Source organism: Apium graveolens, chromosome 5 (assembly GCF_009905375.1).
Source record: "Apium graveolens cultivar Ventura chromosome 5, ASM990537v1, whole genome shotgun sequence".
Taxonomy (NCBI): domain Eukaryota; kingdom Viridiplantae; phylum Streptophyta; class Magnoliopsida; order Apiales; family Apiaceae; genus Apium; species Apium graveolens.
The window spans coordinates 205,442,987-205,461,787 of NC_133651.1; the positions used below are offsets into that span (position 1 = coordinate 205,442,987).

An 18,801-nucleotide genomic window follows, 5' to 3' on the forward strand; every position below is an offset into this window, starting at 1 on the left:
CTCCTGTCATAGACCTGGATGGTCCAGTACGGAGAAGGGCTGTTGTCCCAAGGGTTGATCCAAGCAATCTTCTTCCCCTTGGAGATCCTGATGATCCTACTCCGCCCTTCACTGAAGAAATAATGAATGCCCATATCTCAAGGAAGTTCAAGATGCCAACTATCAAAGCTTATGATGGCATGGGAGATCCCGCTAATCATGTTAGGACATTCTCTAATGCACTGCTGCTGCAACCCGTGAATGACGCTATTAAGTGTCGGGCCTTCCCTCAAACCCTGTCGGGTATGGCTCAAAGGTGGTATAGTCGCTTGCCCCCAAACTCTATTGGGTCGTTCAGAGAGTTAAGTCAGGCTTTTATCAAGCAATTCATCAGTGGGAGAGTTCATGAGAAAAGTTCAGCATCTCTTATGAGCATTGTGCAGGGAACAAAGGAATCCTTGAGAGATTACCTGAATCGTTTCACAAAGGAGGCTTTAAAAGTCCCAGACCTTGATGATAAGGTAGTCATGATAGCACTGCAACAAGGAACTAGGGATGAGTTTGTTAAGATGTCCTTAGCCAAACGTCCCCCTGAAAGCATGTTGCAGCTCCAAGATAGGGCAGGGAAGTATATTAAGGTTGAAGAAAGCATGAGGAAGACCGTAGTAAGTAATGAGCCCAGTGGAGGCAAGAAGCGAAAAACTGATCTGGAGTATATCGCTAAGGACAAGTATCCTAGAACCGAGCAAAACCCTGATTCAACCCCCAAGAAGGGAGGACCTGAGCAAAAGTTCACCGAGTACGCTAAGCTGAATACTCTTAGAAGCCAGATCTTGATGGAGATCGAGAAAGATAGAGATATTCGTTGGCCTAAGCCCTTGAAGGCTGATCCTGCCAAGCTAGATAAGAGCAAGTATTGCAGATTTCACAAAGATGTTGTTCATGACACCGATGAGTGTAGGCAACTGAAAGATGAAATTGAGTTTATGAATCGAAAAGGAAGATTGAACAAATATACTGGAGAAGGAGGGGATAGAAACAACAACGTGAGAAGGAACTTTGATGACCGAAGGAGAGATCAAGAAGATCAGGGGCGAAACCCCCAACCTAGGGGACTGGTGATAAATACAATCTTCAGAGGACCGCGCCCCCAAGGGCCTGTGATCAACACAATTTTTGGAGGACCAACTGCTGCTGGGTTATCCAAGAACTCCAAGAAAGCGTATGCTCGAGAAGTTATGCATATTTTTAGGGAAGCCCCGAAGAGGGCCAGGACAGGAGTAACAATGTCTTTTGATGATTCTGATCTGGAGGGTGTGAAATTTTCCCATGACGATCCGTTGGTCATAACCCCGATAATAGGGAACAGCCCGGTAAGAAGGGTCTTTGTGGATAATGGTGTTTCAGTAGATATCTTTCTTCATGACACCTTTCTAAGGATGGGGTATAACGACTCCCAGTTGACCCCAACCGACATGCCGATATATGGATTTGCAGGAGTAGAATGTCCCGTGGAAGGGATAATTAAGTTGCCAACCACCATAGGTCAAGAACCAAGGCAAGCAACGCAGATGTTGGACTTCGTGGTGGTAAAGGCTAGTTCAACTTATAATGCTATCATGAGGAGAACAGGGATACATGCCTTCAAGGCAGTCCCTTCTTCTTATCATTCAGTTATGAAGTTTCCGACTCGGGATGGGACTGGAGAAGAAAGAGGAGATCAAAAAATGGCAAGAAGCTGTTATGTGGCCTCCTTGAGGGCAGACGGAGTTGGGGGGCAGGTTCTTCCTATTGAAGATCTGGATATCCGAGAGAATGATAAAAAGAGAGGAAAGCCAGCAGAAGACTTGGTTTCAATTCCTTTGACCCCCGAAGATCCTGGAAAGGTGACTTTTATTGGAGAGATGCTCGAGGAGCCCCTTAGAGGGAAGTTGGTGAAATTTTTGCAAGAAAATAGTGATGTTTTTGCATGGTCGGCACCTGATATGACAAGCATAGACCCGAAACTGATTACTCACAAGTTGAATGTGGACCCAAATCGGAAGACGGTAAAACAAAAGGAAAGAGGTTTTACTCCAGAAAGGCAAGAAACTATAAAACAGGAGGTGGAGAAGCTCTTGGAGGCTGGTTTTATTGAGGAGATTCAATTTCCAGAATGGTTAGCAAACTGTAATGGTGAAGAAGGCTAATGTAAAATGGAGGATGTGTGTGGACTTCACTGATCTAAATGATGCCTGTCCTAAGGACTGTTTTCCGTTACCAAGGATCGATACTTTGATAGACGCCACTTCCGGGCATGAAATGCTGAGTTTTATGGATGGATTTAGTGGATATAATCAGATCAAGATGCACAAGGACGATATTCCAAAGGTATCATTCATCACTGACTTTGGTGTTTATTGTTATCTTGTTATGGCATTTGGTCTCAAGAATGCAGGAGCCACCTATCAAAGGTTGGTAAATAATTTTTTTAAGGATCTTATTGGCAAGACTATGGAAGTCTATGTTGATGACATGTTAGTCAAGAGTCTAGTAAAGACTGATCATATAGCCCATTTGAGGGAAGCTTTTGAGATCCTAAGGTACCACAAGATGATGTTAAATCCTACAAAGTGTGCTTTCGAGTAGGGTCTGGAAAATTTTTGGGATTAATGGTCTCCAAGAGAGGGATCGAGGCTAATCCCGATAAAATCAAGGCAATCCTGGACATGGAACCACCAAAAACTATCAAGGATGTTCAGAAACTCACAAGAAGGGTTGCTGCTTTGGGACGATTCATCTCTAAGTCAGGAGACAAGTGCTTATCATTCTTCAAGTCACTAAAGAATATTAAGGACTTTATATGGAATGAGGAAAATCAGAAGGCATTCGAAGAGTTAAAGAAGTATATGGCCCAGACCCCGTTGTTGGCCAAGCCAGCTTTGAATGAAGTTTTATTCTTGTACTTAGCCGTTTCAGAAAGTGCTTTGAGCGCTGTGTTGGTTAAGGAGGAATTGAAAATCTAGAAACCCGTTTACTATGTCAGCAAAATTCTGCATGGTGCTGAGTTGAATTATTCAACTATTGAGAAATTTTCTCTAGCCTTGGTGATGGCTTCAAGAAAGTTACGTCCCTACTTTTAGTCCCATCAAATTGAGGTGCTAACAAATCAACCCCTGAGAAATATCATTCACAGTCCCAAGGCTAGTGGGAGGTTGATCAAGTGGGCAATAGAGCTGGGAGAATTCGACATTAAGTACAAGCCACGGACGGCAATAAAAGCCCAGGCGTTAGCTGACTTCGTGGTGGAATGTACCATAGCCAACCAAGAAGTCGGGGGGCAGGAAGATACCATACCTCAAGACAAGGAAGTCGATAATGGGGACAAAGAAAAGGATGATAAGGAGAAAGAATATTGGGGTCTCTATTTTGATGGAGCATCAAAAACAAACTCCAATGGAGCAGGATTGGTTTTACAAAGCCCTGATGGGTTCTTGATTGAGTATGCCATGAAATTAGACTTCCCAACCATAAACAACGAGGCAGAATATGAAGCCCTGATAGCTGGCCTTGGCCTAGCTGGGACACTTAGAGTCAAAAACTTAAAGGTTCGTGGAGACTCGAAGCTGATCATATCCCAGGTAAAGGGAGAATTTGAGGCAAGGGATGATACGATGGCTAAGTATGTCCGCCTAGTAAGGGCCGTGATGACCCAATTAAATGAATGCCATGTTGAGCACATTCCAAGGGAGAAAAATGCTAAGGCAGATGCATTATCAAAGTTTGCTTCATCTGAGATAGAAGAAAGTTCAGGAAGTATGTACTTCCATGTTTTGAAGACACGAAGCATAGATGTTAAGCTTGTAGCTCCTATAGGCCTGGGGACGTCATGGATAGATCCCATTAAGGCCCACATTCAAACCGGTTGGTTGCCAAACGATGCAATTGAAGCACAGAAGTTAGCTGTTCGGGCACTAAGGTACTCTTTGATAGATGGGATTCTGTACAAAAGATCTTTCGTGGTTCCTTACTTAAGGTGTCTTAGGCCCGATGAGGCACGCTTGGCTCTTGAAGAAGTGGATGAAGGTATTTGTGGGCAACACTTCGGGGGCAGGGCCTTGGCTCATAAGATAACCCATTTAGGCTTCTATTGGCCAGAAATGATGGCTGATGCCAAAGAATATATGAAGAAGTGTGATCGCTGTCAGAAGCATGCACCAGTTGTTAGACAACCCCCCGAGATGATGACCTCTATCAACTCGCCCATTCCCTTTGCTATGTGGGGAATGGATATTCTGGGGCCTTTCCCCATGGCCACGGCATAAAGAAAGTTTCTGATTGTAGCCATTGATTATTTCACCAAATGGATTGAAGCCAAACCCTTGGCCAAGATCACAACTAAACAGGTTGCACAATTCCTGTGGAAAAATATTATGTGCCGGTATGGAATTCCCCGTATCCTAGTCACCGACAACGGAATATAATTCAACAATGAGGAATTCAAAAAGTACTGTGAAGAAAATGAAATTGAGTTACGGTTCACCTCTGTGGCTCACCCGCAAGCCAATGGGCAAGCGGAGGTAGCAAATCGAATAATCCTGGATGGACTAAAGAAGAGGATCGAGAAGTCAAGAAATAATTGGGTGGATGAAATACTTCCAATATTATGGGCCTACAGGACTACCTGTAGAGTCACGATTGGAGCAACTCCCTTCATGTTGGCATATGGGGCAGAAGCAGTAGTTCCCGTGGAGATATCACATTCCTCTCTAAGGATTCAGGCTTTCAATGCCGAGGAAAATGAGGAAGGACAAAGGTTGGCTCTGGACTTAATCGATGAAGTACGAGATGAGGCACATGCAAAGATAGTAGAATATCAGAAAAAGGCTTCATTCTACTACAACCTAAGGGTTAAAGAAAGGTTTTTCAAACAAGATGACCTAGTCTTGAGGAAGATAGAAGCTTTTGGTGTAGGACAAAAAGGGAAGCTTGCCCCGAATTGGGAAGGGCCATACAAAGTCAAGAGTGTTCAAGGTAGAGGAACCTACAAGCTGGAGACGATGGATGGTTTTGAAGTCCCGAGAACTTGGCATGCACAAAACCTGAAGGTTTACTATGTGTAGGGCAACTGAATATGATTCTCACTTGTCAAGATGACGAGTAGGTTGAAAAGCACCTTGAAGCTTTGCTTGCTTAGGATTTATTTGTTCTAGTTTTATTTTGAAGTTTATTAAGACTTGTGTAAGGGACGAATCCCAAACAATTTATGAAAGTTCATAAAGTTTTCTAAATATGTTTAAATGTCTATGGCCAGGCAAGTAAAACCGAATGCATGGAATGCGAGCATAAATAAAACAGATCAAATAAATATTACAAGAGTTTGATAAATAAAGTCTCGAAAATAAGATAAAGAAAACAAGCCATGCAGGGCTGGAAAAGCTCTAAGGAGCTGAGGTGCCCTCGACATCCATATCATCATCCCCTCCGCTCTCGCTAGATGTCTCTGTCATCTCGGAGGAGGAGGAAGAGCTGTCGTCCTCAGCAGGCCTGGAAGAAGACTCGGGAGGAGGAAGGAGCGGGTCCTGAGGAACATGATCCGAGACAACTACTCGGGTACGAAACCTCTGCAGCAAAGCCTCGTCATCAGGGCAGACATAGTCCGCCGGGTTAATATTAGGACAAGCCTCGTTCACGGTCTCAAGGGTCGTGTCCCAACCAGTCCTAAAAAACCCGGGAAAGACTGAGTCATCCCTAATCCTCATGGACTGGGCAAACTCCTCCGAGTCCAGGTAGTTACCTATAGCTTTGTCCATCTCCGCCCGAAGTACCACCAGCTCGGCGTTAGATTCCCCGAGTTCTTCCTCCTTGCGCTTGAACTTCTTCTCCAGAGCAGAATACTTCTTCTGCTGTCTCCTGAGGGCATTGCCGGCCTTGTCAGAAGCCCGCTTCCATGACTCGGCTTGCCTCACAGCGCCTTGAAAATAGGTGTTAGACTGAAATGAAACAAGTTAACAAAGTATAAGGCAAGAGAATGCTACAAGTAAGAAAGATAAGTTCAAAAAAAAGAAGAGAGAGAAAAGAGGCATACCGAAGCCAGAGACTGAGCTCCCATGAGCTTTATCCTCTCAAGGTCAGGGGTGGCCACCACGTCAGTAAAATCCTTGGGAGTCACATCATGGTAGGACCAATCCCAAGCATGCTTCGTGGATCCAACCACGGTATCCCCTCGGCGGAATCCCCAGAGAGGCTGGAAGGCGCCTGTAGCAGCAGCAGCAGGAGCAGCAGCAGTGATAGGAGCACTGTGGCCTTCAGCTCCCTCAGTTGAAGCCTCCCCCATAGGCTCCTTGTGTTTCCTCAAGAAGCTAGCCTCCGTGGCCTTTCCTCGAGTGTCTAGGCCTGCAAGCCGAGCTTTTTTCATCCTAGCAGTCTCTTCAACGGGAGGTACATTGTCCTCGTTGATCTCCTTAGCAGCTGCAAAACAAGGTAAAAAACAAAATAAGTGGTGTTAATAATGCATGAAATGAAATTAAATTGAGAAGGAAAGAAAAATACCCTGTTGAGAAACAGAGGATAGTCCCACGTGAATGAGGGAGAACTCCTCTAAGAGAGTCCAGCTGGTAGTAGTGTCATCGTCCTGAGTAAGCCCATTATAAATAATAGTTTCCTCGGGAGTTAAGTGAATGGATTTGAGGCTACCATCACTAACCTTCCCGAAGGAAGATCAGAAGAGTGTGCCCTAGTCGCCATTCTCCCAACGCAACCCAACGAAACTATTCCTCCATTTTGGTTGTTATCGGGAATGGAGGCGCTGTTAAAGATATGTTTACTTTTGGGCCTTTGCTTAACATAGACCCAACCACAAATGCTGGAAGAGCTATTATAGCACTGAAAGACCTTCCTAAAAACAACTACAGAAAGGGGAAAACCCTCCCTAAGGCAGCAGACCATAAAACATAAAATGTACCTCCAAGCGTTTGGAGGAAGCTGACATGGGTTGATTTGTAAATCAGCTAAAAGATGAGGAATGAAAGGATGGAAAGGAAACCTAAGCCCAGCATTAAGGGCATCTGTATAAATAAAAAGAGTGTCGGGTTTCCAGTGGCAAGTACGGTCACCACTAGAAACTGGAACTAATCTAAGAGGAGGAAGGATATTATAACGTGCATTTAGTTTATCGAAATCTATGTTGTGCCAAGTATTACAATGATTAAAAGAATCGAGATGTGCAGTAGAGGGATATTCATCCCCCTAGTGTTAATCATATCGATTAAAGACATGTATGAAGAATGGATCTCGATATCCTTACCTCGTTTTGAAGCTGAGGCTATCTTGGCCGCCCTCTCGAAATTCTTGTCAGCCATTAGAAAAGCTGGGAAGAACCTGGAAACCTTGGAAGGAAAGATGGCTGGAGAACTAAAGAAAGAAAAGTGATTGAGAATTGTAGAGTGTGTGAAGAAGTGAAATGAGAGGTGTGAGGAAATCACACTCTCATCCCACCTTTATATAGCCAAGAAGGAGGGGATAATGGGCCTTAAAAAGCCCATTTGGGCCCAAAATTAAGAAGGTTCTGGAATTGTCCAGAGAATTCCAGTAAAAATCAAAAGAAAAACTTGAGTTTTTAAAAGATTCTGGAAGAATTTGGGAAAATCCTAGAAGACCCTGGGATTTGGGCTCAGAAAAAGGGCCCAAATTTAGAGAAATCAAGCCCAGTTAAGGGCCCAAGTGTTTAAAAAGCCCATCCTGATTCAATAATAAAGAAGAAGACCCATTGACAAAAGCCCAGGTAAAAAAGGCCCATGGATGAGGCCCAAATAATTTTAAGAAAGGGGTGAAAAAAGCCCAGTTGAAAAATAATGGGCCCAAAGGTTAGCCCAGGAAAATCCAGGCCCAAGTCGGGAGTCCAAGGGGATCCAGCCCAAATTTAGGGCCCAGTTCAAATGGATGAAGTTCAATATATATATATATATATATATATATATATATTATTGACATGTTCGACCAGAAAACACGAAGAAATCCTGGTTGAATGGCCTGAGGTCGAATTTTCCTCAACCAGGGCTGAAAAAAGAAGCTAATTCGGTCAAGAAAGGAATTCTGACCAAAATTCTTGGTCGAAAATGTTTATTCTTCGACCAAAATGCCAGGATAGTTTTTGACCCTGTCGACCAGGAAACAAAATAGAATCCTGGTCGAATGAGCCCTGCCCGAATTTTCATCGACCTGGGCAACAAAAGATGGTTAATTCGGTCAAAAAAACAAGAATCCTGACCGAAAGGGAAGAAAATCCTAGTCGAAAAATTCCTGGTCGAAATATATAAAAAAAGGAAAAATCCTGGCCGAAATTCGACCAGGATTCCTGATCGAATGCACCCTGCTTGAAATCCTATCGACCAGGGCATACTGAGGGGTAATTCGACCAGGATCCTGGTCGAACAGGATTCCTGGTCGAAATCTGTATAAAAAAAAAAAGAAAGAAAAAAGGAAAAAGTGGGAAGAAAAAGAAGAAAAATTCCTGAAAAATTACAGATTTTAAGTAAATTCCTCAAAATATTTTCTGAAAAATGCTAACGTTTTCAGAAAATTAGGGAAAATCCAGAAAATTAAGGATAAATCCCAGAAATTAAGGGAAAAATCCAGAAAATTAAGGATAAATCCCAGAAATTAAGGGAAAAATCCAGAAAATTAAGGATAAATCCAAGAAATTAAGGAAAAAATCCAGAAAATTAAGGATAAATTCCTGGAAATTAAGGAAAAATCCCAGAACTAAGGGGAAAATTCCTGAAAATTAAGATAATTCCTGAATAAAAGAAATAAAAGAAAAATCGTTGTAAATGTGTAGGTCGCTCCACACTTTAAGCAAAAACGAAACCCTGTAAGGGAACGAATGGACTTAACTTCTGCGAAACCTAGTCAGTGTTTCCCAAAAGTTGGGGGGCAAATGATAGGGATAAATAAATCCTCATATTACATTAATTATACAAGATTTGGGCTGTGAAGCCCAATAAAAAGATGTATGATATTCAGACCAGAAAGGTTAACACGTTGATCAGGCCTGATGGACCAGATCAGGCCTGATGGAACAAAGAAGGCCCAAAACCCTGATTATTTATTAATTTCATAATTAATAAATAAGGGAGAAAAATAACTATTAAGATAAGTCCTAGTAAGGATATAAATCCTTGTAGATTGGCCTCCAAGGAACCTCATGGGATAAGGAATCAGCTTTCTACTTCCTAGGACTCCTAAGTCTATCCTAATTCAGAAACTTGACCACCAAGTCTCCTATACTAAGTCCAATTCAAGGACTCCCACACCTATATAAGGGGTCTCACCCCACAGATCAGAACTACGTTTTTTGACTTGATCCTTGGCAATCAGCAAGGTACGTAGGCATCTTGTTAAGGCAGATTGAGTCACGAAACACAAGAGCAGTCAAATCGAGCCTCGAAGCTCACGTTCCTTAGTAACAAATATAGCAATTATATATATATTAGTTTTTAATCCATAACACCAACTAAAAACAACCCCAAAATCAACTCCCACATCATCACCTGTTGCATCCATTTCTCCACCTACATCTGCTACGACATTTCCGCAATCTTCATCAATTCCAGCGCTGTCGTCTCCGCCGACACTAATCAATCCTCCTCCGTCAATAACACCTTTCTCTGCATTACCACTGTCACCCGCCGTACTAGACAGCTAGGTTGGCAAGTGTTGTTGATATGGGGAATTTTTCGTTGGTTTTGAACTAGTTTTGATTTAGAGATTTGGAGAATCAATTTGTTCAACTGAGCAAGCAGAGAGATAAGTTTATACAAAATTTAATTGATGAGGTCCGTGGCTTGGTAACGAAGGGGAGGCTAAAACTTTGATTCAAGTGTTGCTGGATTTGAATGATGTCAAACCTGATTACTACAAAGACAATGTTATTATGAGATAGAGAATGAGAGAGGGAGACCGAGAAAGAGAGGGGGAAGGAGAGAGAGGCAATGAGAGGAGAGTGAGATAGAGAATGAATGGGGATGAAGATGGTATTTTTGCAATTTAATTGTTTGTATGTTTTAAAAGATAATAAATTTGCAAGATTTTAAATAAGTTAGTAGAGTTGCAAATAAATTTCTAAAAGTTGGTATATTTGGCAAATTCCCAAAATTTTTTGGAAGTAGTCCTCAGAGACTACCAGCGTTTACAAATTTGAGCTTTATAGTTGGGAGGTTTCAAAATTAAATATAGTAACCGTTATTCCTTTAATTCTTTCAATTTATATAAACAAGTTCAACTGTGTTCTATTCGGTTTCTTATAAACATTATAAAATATTAACTTTTAATAATTTAAGACATAATTTTGAATTTCAACTCCTACAATGATCCTAATCTTCCTTCCTTATTATTATTATTTTAATAAATTTGTAAAGATATGGAAAAAAGTGGAAGAGAGAGAGAAAAGTAAAAAGAAGAGAGAGAAATGAATTTTTATTGCTAAAAATGTTATAAGGGAGCATTGGAATTTCCTTAAGGATAAAAAATGATGCTTATATGTTAGTGATTTAAGGAAGTACTAATAGCAATCCAACAACTTACTTATAATGGATTCTTTCCTAAAATTTTAACGATTGAATCAAAATTAGCACTCCAACATAATCCTAATAATTCCCTAAAAGCTTAAGATCCACTTTTGCTTCCTTAAAATGTGAAATGCATAACCATTCCTTCTCTAATGTTAATTAATTAAATATTCATTTTCCTCATTTTTCACCCTCCTTCTCTCACATCTTTTTCTCTCTCTTCTTTAAAAAATATGAATATGATTTGAATTTATTATTATTATTTCAACATTTGTAAAGTGTGGGACTACTTGCGATTGTCATTCAAATAATTTGATTAGTGTATCCAAATCAATTTATTTTATGAAATACACCATAGTTTTTTGAAATGTAATGTTATATTTTGTAGTCTCTTCCTCATGCGATGTGTATTCGATACAGTTCTACCTTTTTCCATGGTGTGAAGTTGGTCGCGCGAAATGTGTATGGTGTGTGGCTGGATTTTAATAAAAAATTAGAACGTTTAGAGGGTATCAATATTTTCTTTTAATTCTTAAACATAAGTGGTGGTGAGATATTACTCTTTGAACATTGTGGTGATTTCCGATTCATAGTGCACATATTTGATATGCACTGTTGTGAAATTAAATATCCAAGAATGCCTAAAATTTCTGCTAATGTGTGTGATACATTTTCATTTTTCTAAAATGGTTTTTAACAAAATTTATTTATTTTGCAAACATTTATTTACTTTTTTTTATTACGAAAGTGCAAATTACTTGTTTCCTGGAAATCAACTGAATTCTATCACATATTTTTTATAAGTTTACTTGTGACATATTTTCACAACGCTATTGTGACGGATTGTAGATATTCTAACTTTTTTTTTATATATACACTTCAATCATTCCGAATTATGAATTCCTGGTTGAGAGATTAAACAGTAAGTGGACCAATAATCAAAGCCAAACAAAAAATATTCTACCACATTCTTATCTTACGTTTTTATTACGTACTCTACACGTTTTTTAATCAAAATAATAAATATCCTGAATTTCTCTTCTAAAGTTGTCGTAACAAAATTTGTCAGTCACATTTTTTCAGTCTTTCAAAAAAAAGCTAAAATATTTTAGAACAGTTTGTTTAAAGTTTTTTTTGAAGTTGCTTATATCATACAACAGCTGATCTTTCCCTGTAATAAAGTGTACAACATCATGTACTGATCCAGCGTTTTCTTTGAAGGATCCATAAAACTGCAAACACCTTTGAACTGACATTTAATCTTCAGCTGGGGAAATTTCACCTAAATCCAGACCCTCTGGAGGCAGATCCGAAGACAGAGGACCTAGGATTCCGTCTGAGTCTAGAGTCAGTCCACTCTGCAAATGCAGAACACATCACAAATTCATCTCAACAATTTCTTAAGACAAGGGTTACAACATTAGGTACCTACCAAATATATTTAACTTTGGTAAATATGTGTTGATGCATTATATGCTTGCGAGGTGCTTGCTACATGCCCAACTACATGCGTGCTACTACCAGTTACTAGCTACCTACCTTTTGAATCAAGAAGATGAAATGTCAAGAAACATATGTGGTCATTGTCCCTTCCATCATATTTTAAGTTCCTGGTGTTTATTGCTGACAACTTTTAATAACATTCAGTTATCAGCTTTTAAGTTGCTAATCTTTTCTAAATATCATATAAATGCAGCAATAAACAAGGCAAGGCATACATAGGTCACAAATTCTTTTAAGAGCAATCACTATATACTATATAGTAATTTCTTCTTTGTGCTGGTACACATATTATTGTAAAATTGCAAATGTCAAGAAGAAAATTAAATGAATACCTCAGGCTGAAATCTCAGCATGTCAGCACGTGCCATGGCTTCAGCTTGAGCGATTCTCTGCCTGAATGTCTGTGCCATCTCCTCTGCCTGTCAAGAGAGAAACAAGCACTTCAGATTATGTTAAGTTAATGAAGACTGAAGATGGTAACATGCCAAGAAAATGAAATTTCGGATGCTTCAAAATCTGAATTTTCAAGCCTACAGCATAATAAGGTCAGTTACAAGAAAGTTGGATTTATAAGCAAGTATGCTATTAAAGTACGAGGCCTTTAAGATGAGAAAAGACTGCAAAATGTCCTTCATTCAATAAAACAAATGATTGGAGAAATCTATCAGTATGCCTTCAAAAGAAATTACCTTCTCAAAGACTAGCTTAGGATTGCGAATCATGTCTCCTGGAGTCGGTTCTAATTTCTTGGTCGAAAGACTGACTCGGCCTCTCTCTCTGTCATGGCTTAGTATCATAACCTACATACACAACAACTGATGTCAACTTCAGAAAAATGTGGAGATTCAGTTGCTTGATAGCAGTATGCCATAAATTATTGTTGTACTTGATCATACCTTTAGAGCGTCACCAGGCTGAAGGACTGTTGCAATATCCGACACACGATCGTGACTGATCTGACTAACATGAAGAAGGCCATTAATTCCACCAATATCTATGAAGGCACCATATGGTTTCAAACTCTGAACAGTTCCAAGGAGGACTGATCCAATTCCAAGTTGCGCTTGGCTGTCTGCCATGGCCTTTCGGTTACTGAGAACTAGTCTAGATTGTTCCTCATCTACCTCAACAAACTTCAGTGGAATTTCCTTCTCAATAAGCTCTTCTGCAGGTGATTTCTGATCATATGAGAGCTAATGAGTACTAAGATGTGAAGTTCATGCTATCTTTAGTTTTATAATGAGCTGAATCCGGATAGTAATCTAAAAGGAAGTGGAATGGGAAAAAAATGTTACAAGCAAAAAAAAGGTCTTCTTCCACATCTGGAACTTGAATGTGCATCCAAGTTCAAATTATATCAAATATCTGTTTGCTTTACGCTACTGTTTTTTTATAATGCAGAAGGGTCGTGGTTTATACTAGGTATTCAATAGTCAAAAGCTTAAATGTGTGAACCAAAAGGATCTTGGGTGAACTTAACAGTTCAAGGACTGAAAACTAAGTTGCATACTAGAGACTCAGCCTTATTACAGTTGATGCAGCATATAAAGGGTCTGGAGTTATTTTTAAAATACAGCTCACAACTTTTTACTTATTTTCTAAGATCCAAAATTCTTCACAGGGTCTATTCTGAGATGCTGGAATGATATTAAAATTAAGGATATATAAACATGATTAAACAGGCAGAGAAACTGCATATTCATTGACAACTTGAAATGAAAATGATAAATTATCTCAAGGCAGAAGTCTGGCTGAAAAAAGTACCGTTGAAATTTGGGAGAAAGGCACAAATCCACGAAGGCCCTCAACTAAAGCCACAACTCCACCTTTGTTAGCACCAACAACCTGCATATCTCAATCACAAGTTCACAACACTGACATCACAGAACAGCAGATTTCCAATTTAAAGGACTGCAGCTATGCAGAATGCAAATGCCTTATATTCAGTAGGCTTATTACTTTTCAATAGCAGAGCATTTTTAACGCTGTTCAATAAGTGATCATATTATCTGACCAATGAAAGCATAAACATATATTATTGCAGCAGAGTGCATCGTTTTTGCCTTATTTATTTAGTGTACGAGGACTCATAATCAATTCAGTATTAAAAAGTAGTGGAATGTTCAGAATAGACTACAATTGATTGGCATCAAAATACATACCTTACCCTTGACAACAACATCTTCAGCTTGAAGCTGTCTACATCTTTCCCATGCCAGGTCATACTGAATGGACCGTAAGCTCAAGATCAAACTATCATCATTAGAATTCTCTCCAATAATTATAAACTCCTCACGCAGTCCAGAAAATATTCCAGCCTCTTTCACATGCTTTAAATCATAGATGCTAGCTTCCCTAGTAGGCAAATATGCCGATGATTTTGCAGTTATGTCTACTAGTGCTCCATTTGCGTCTGTATTAAATACAGTTCCAGTGACCTAAACACAGGTATGCAAGTAATATGAAGCTTGTTCTTTCTCTCAAGTTAAACCAAACAAGCTATACTATGTCTGCTCCAACCTAACTAATTTTTTTTTGTTCTGTACAAATGCAATCTAAGTGAATGCTGATATCATAGATACTTAACAGTCGGAGAGTCTATGTGTTACACTAAACAAGACAACTTCTTTAAAGCAAGAACCTTTTCATGGTGGTGGAAAATAGCAGAATATCAATAATATTTTCCTTTCTCTCCTAATATTCCCCAATACGGAAGAAAATTTGGACACAATTGCGTAAAGATGTTTTTTCATAATCTCTAGCCTTTTTTTTTTCCTTTTTTTTATAAAGATCATTTAGGAGAAAGTAAAAGATTTTCATTTTAGGGGGATACACTATAAGGAGTTCTAATCTGCCATTTCTCTTTAACCCTTACAAATGGCAAACGCTGCTAAAATAGCCAAGATAAACCATTCTTTATTTCTAACTTAAAAATGGTTTTTTTTTTTATTATTTTTGTTATTCATCAAAGTTTAATCCATAGATTTTTGTAACTCTAAGCTCATCTGTCATCTGTGCTCAACCAGCTACCAATTCATAATAATGTATGACTAATTCAATCTCATCCAGTTTACAAAATTCATCATCAATGCTAAATCAAAACAATCAAAACAATTTCATAGCACAAACACAACTGCTAAATCTTCTCATTATCACTTCAACAACATGCACACATGCATACAAGGGTGCTTAAAAACATAAGTGAGAACAAAACCTTAGTGCCAATCTCGGAGTTGAAGTCATACTCCTGAATGGCAGTGTGAAAATCTTCAACATTAAACGCAACACCTTCCATAGGAGCAGTTCGACATCTCTCGTAGGCATCTTCGAACATTTCCTTAAGTCTAGCTCTTTCTCTTGTCTCTGCAGTTGATACTCCTACACCAGGGGCTGTCACTGCTGCTTTAACAACGTATGTTTTCTGAACATGCTTGGTGTTTGTCCATGTTCTTTTCGAAAGACGTGTGTTTGAGAGAGATGGACATGTTAAGCACGCTCTGCTAATTTGATGAGCCAGAGCTGCCATTGTTGTTTAGTTTTTTCAATAGAGTTTGATGTTTTGTTGATGATAAAATGTAGAGCTAGTTGTTGATGCTTCTTGCTCTATACATGGATAGAATAGAACTAGAGGTGGATATGGGTCCCAGGATATCTACTCATCTGGGTTAATGCGCTTTTTATGTTTGGTTTTCTAGTATAGTTCTTTTTCTTTTTTAAAATCTTCGGTTTAATGTTGAATTAATAATGTTAGTTACCCAAAAATTCTCTGGTTTGTCCACAGCAGTTAATTTTCTTAATACTCTCTCCCTTCCAAACTTTTATTCGGGTTTTGACTTTTTGTATGTAAATGATTCACTACTAATTTACGTTTAATTAATAATATCAAACATATTTATAAGTTATTTTGTTAGATTCGTATTTATGAGTATTTTAATACAATAAAATTTTTATATTTAATACTAATACAAATTAAGAATATTAACAATCAAAAGTGTGCATTGGCAAACATGTTTAACACAAATAGGAAACGTTTTTAGGGACGAAAGAAGTAACAATTTAGGTTCCTGTATATAAATGAAATTATGTAAATAGCCTTAGTAAAAAAAAAAGAAATTAAGTAAATAGCCGATAATTATGATACGTACTCAAAACTTTTCTGAAAATAGTTATAATATATACATACGGATTTTATTTTATTATTAGAAAAGTTATTAGTTATAACATAATTTGAGAAATTTTTTAGTAAAAATTTTTGGGGTCTCACTTTCTATGTTAATGTACCCCATAAATTAAAATGTAGTCTACATATGTACTTATGCATATTCAAAAAAAGCATGCTGAAAATTAATTATAAAATATCTTAATGTGAAAAAGTAAATTTTGAAATATGTACAGTCAAACTGAAGTTTATTTGACGTATTTTGAATACGAGAGTTTCGATTCAATAATACACCAAATGCATTTGAGACGTTTAAATCTGATAACAAAGTAAAAATTGGAAGTACTATATCTAGTTGTTGTTTCTTTTGGGGGTGCGTTTAGGCTTTGGCAATGAAGTTTATCAAATTACTATAGTTTATATAACTTCATATATACTATCACTTCCTGGAACCATCATTTGTACCATTAGACACTAGTCACCCCCGTAAACAACAAATATGCATACCTTAACCTTTTACAATTTAACATGCAATTAGAGGTGGCTAAATTGGCGATTAGGCTCGTCCCAACTCGTCACTTTAGTATAAAATAGGCTCATATTAGATCTAAGCAAACTCCACATGAATCGTAAAAAATAACGAAACATTCATGAGTCTGGTAATAATGATTTGATAATCAGCACAGCATGGATCGTCAAATCGGCACGAAATTGACCTGCCTCGGCACGCCAACCCGGTTTGACCCGCCAACCTGCCTCGACACGCCTAACTGCTAGTCTGCAGATAATATTTCATGTATTTTTATTTATCAGAAAGTTGCTTTTATTTAATATATAGTAAAATACCAATAGTTTATATATATTATTAGATTTTGTTATCCGAATAAAATTTTACTTTTTCCCCAGTCAATGGTAAAACTCACAAATAATCAAATATTTCATTTTAATTATTTAATCTTAAAATTATTATCGCTAAATAATCAAATATTTCATTCACTTTCAATTTAGGAAAAATAAATTAACATATAAAATTATTTATTTTAAGTTATTTCCAAATTAGGTGACCAATATTACAAAACAAATTTATAAACAAAATAAATATTATAATAATATGGCAGTGTTATACATCCAATTCGGCCCGTGTAACTCGCCGGGTGACAATCCAGCTCAACCAGCTCGTACGCTCGGCAACCCTGCTCTAACACGTTAAAGTCTGAATCTGTAATTAAAATAAAATTAGTACAACTCGTCAATCCCCGTAACCCGACAAGTTGTATACGAGCTTATAATTTTCGTACCGGCCCGAACTCGACACGGCTCGTCTACCTTCACGTGCCATTCACGAGCTAGGAGGTGACCAAACCGACTAGCTGATAACTTGGCCCGACATACACAGACCCCTCGTTTAGCCACCTCTACTTGCGATGAACTCGGTGATTTAGCTGGACATGTTTGTTTTCAAGTTCCCAGATTAAGCTAACGGTCCCCTGCTACGATAAATTTTTTGTTATTCAATCATATTATTAATCATACTATTTTACAACCATTGTTAAACGCGATATGTTCCTGATCAAATATAGAAATTGCGGCGAGAATCTTAATAAATATGAGACTCACAATGTGTTGGGAATATTAACTTAACGCGCAATGGGACTTATATAACACAAATTAACAAGACCAGACAAATTAAACCAAATAAAAAAATAATCACGAAGGTCGAAACAAACTATAATCTACAACTATATTAAAACGAGAACAAAGAAAATTATTTATCTCTATGAAGCTTTATCAATATTCGAGAACCAGCTGAATCGCCAAACACTCGAGAAGACTTGACTGTTCTTGAAGAGAATATTGCCCCACTTTTGTTGTGATGAGTTATATCACTGCTAGGATAAAACAACTCAGGGACAATCCGTTCACCGATAAGGTAGACCCCAACAACAACCAACACCTCAATTCACCGAGAAATTTATGTATCTTGTATGTATATGTGAGAGAGTGAGAGAGAGATGAGAAACTATGGTGTTCTTTTTCTCTGTTCTTGAAAAAGTAACGCCTCATCAATTGTATATATCTCTATCATATTCATATCATAAGAGTCATTTATTATTATTATAAAAATAATAATAATCCTCATTTAGATATCAATATTAAATACTGCCTTTGTCCCGATTTTCTTGTTCACTTTACTTTTTGCACGCAATTTAAGGTGCAAATCTAACATAATTCCATATATATATATATATATTTTTTAAAAAGATCTTTTTTTTGAATTAAAATTCAAATACTAAATTTTTATTCAGAAACAAAAAACTTAAGAAAAATATTTTTGAACTATGTTGAATATGCACCTTAAAATGCGTGCTAAAAGTAAAGTGCACAAGAAAAATGGTACGAAGGGAGTATAATATACAATAAGTTTATTTATAAAATTCATGAATATAGTTTTAGTATTGAGTTGGCCCTTGAGCTTATAGAATGTATTACAGCTCAAGACATGAGCTAAGATTTGAGCACTACAGGAAGCCCCAATATTTATATTTATAAGCCTAGGCTCAAGTCCCCTGATCAGCATCATAAGCCCTGAACCTACATTCAGTCCTTTGAGTA

General features: G+C 38.1%; 1 protein-coding gene across 1 annotated transcript; it reads right to left on the minus strand.

Annotated features, from left to right (window-relative positions):
• Positions 1-11,579: 11,579 nt before the first annotated feature.
• LOC141724722 (small ribosomal subunit protein bS1c-like) lies at positions 11,580-15,643 on the minus strand. The gene is made up of 7 exons (XM_074526956.1): positions 15,244-15,643; positions 14,192-14,467; positions 13,794-13,874; positions 12,926-13,207; positions 12,719-12,829; positions 12,362-12,448; positions 11,580-11,884 (listed from the first exon to the last, which is right to left on the minus strand). The coding sequence occupies exons 1-7, from the start codon at positions 15,553-15,555 to the stop codon at positions 11,783-11,785; spliced, it is 1,251 nt and encodes a 416-aa protein (XP_074383057.1). The 5' UTR covers positions 15,556-15,643; the 3' UTR covers positions 11,580-11,782.
• Positions 15,644-18,801: the final 3,158 nt, after the last annotated feature.

Excerpts from the sequence above, each read along its gene's own strand:
- LOC141724722 (XM_074526956.1), bottom strand. The coding sequence starts at position 15,555 with ATGGCAGCTCTGGCTCATCAAATTAGCAGAGCGTGCTTAACATGTCCA. Across the intron at positions 14,468-15,243 it reads ACTCCGAGATTGGCACTAAG|GTCACTGGAACTGTATTTAA; the intron begins GTTTTGTTCTCA and ends ACCTGTGTTTAG. Across the intron at positions 13,875-14,191 it reads ATGTTGTTGTCAAGGGTAAG|GTTGTTGGTGCTAACAAAGG; the intron begins GTATGTATTTTG and ends TGAGATATGCAG.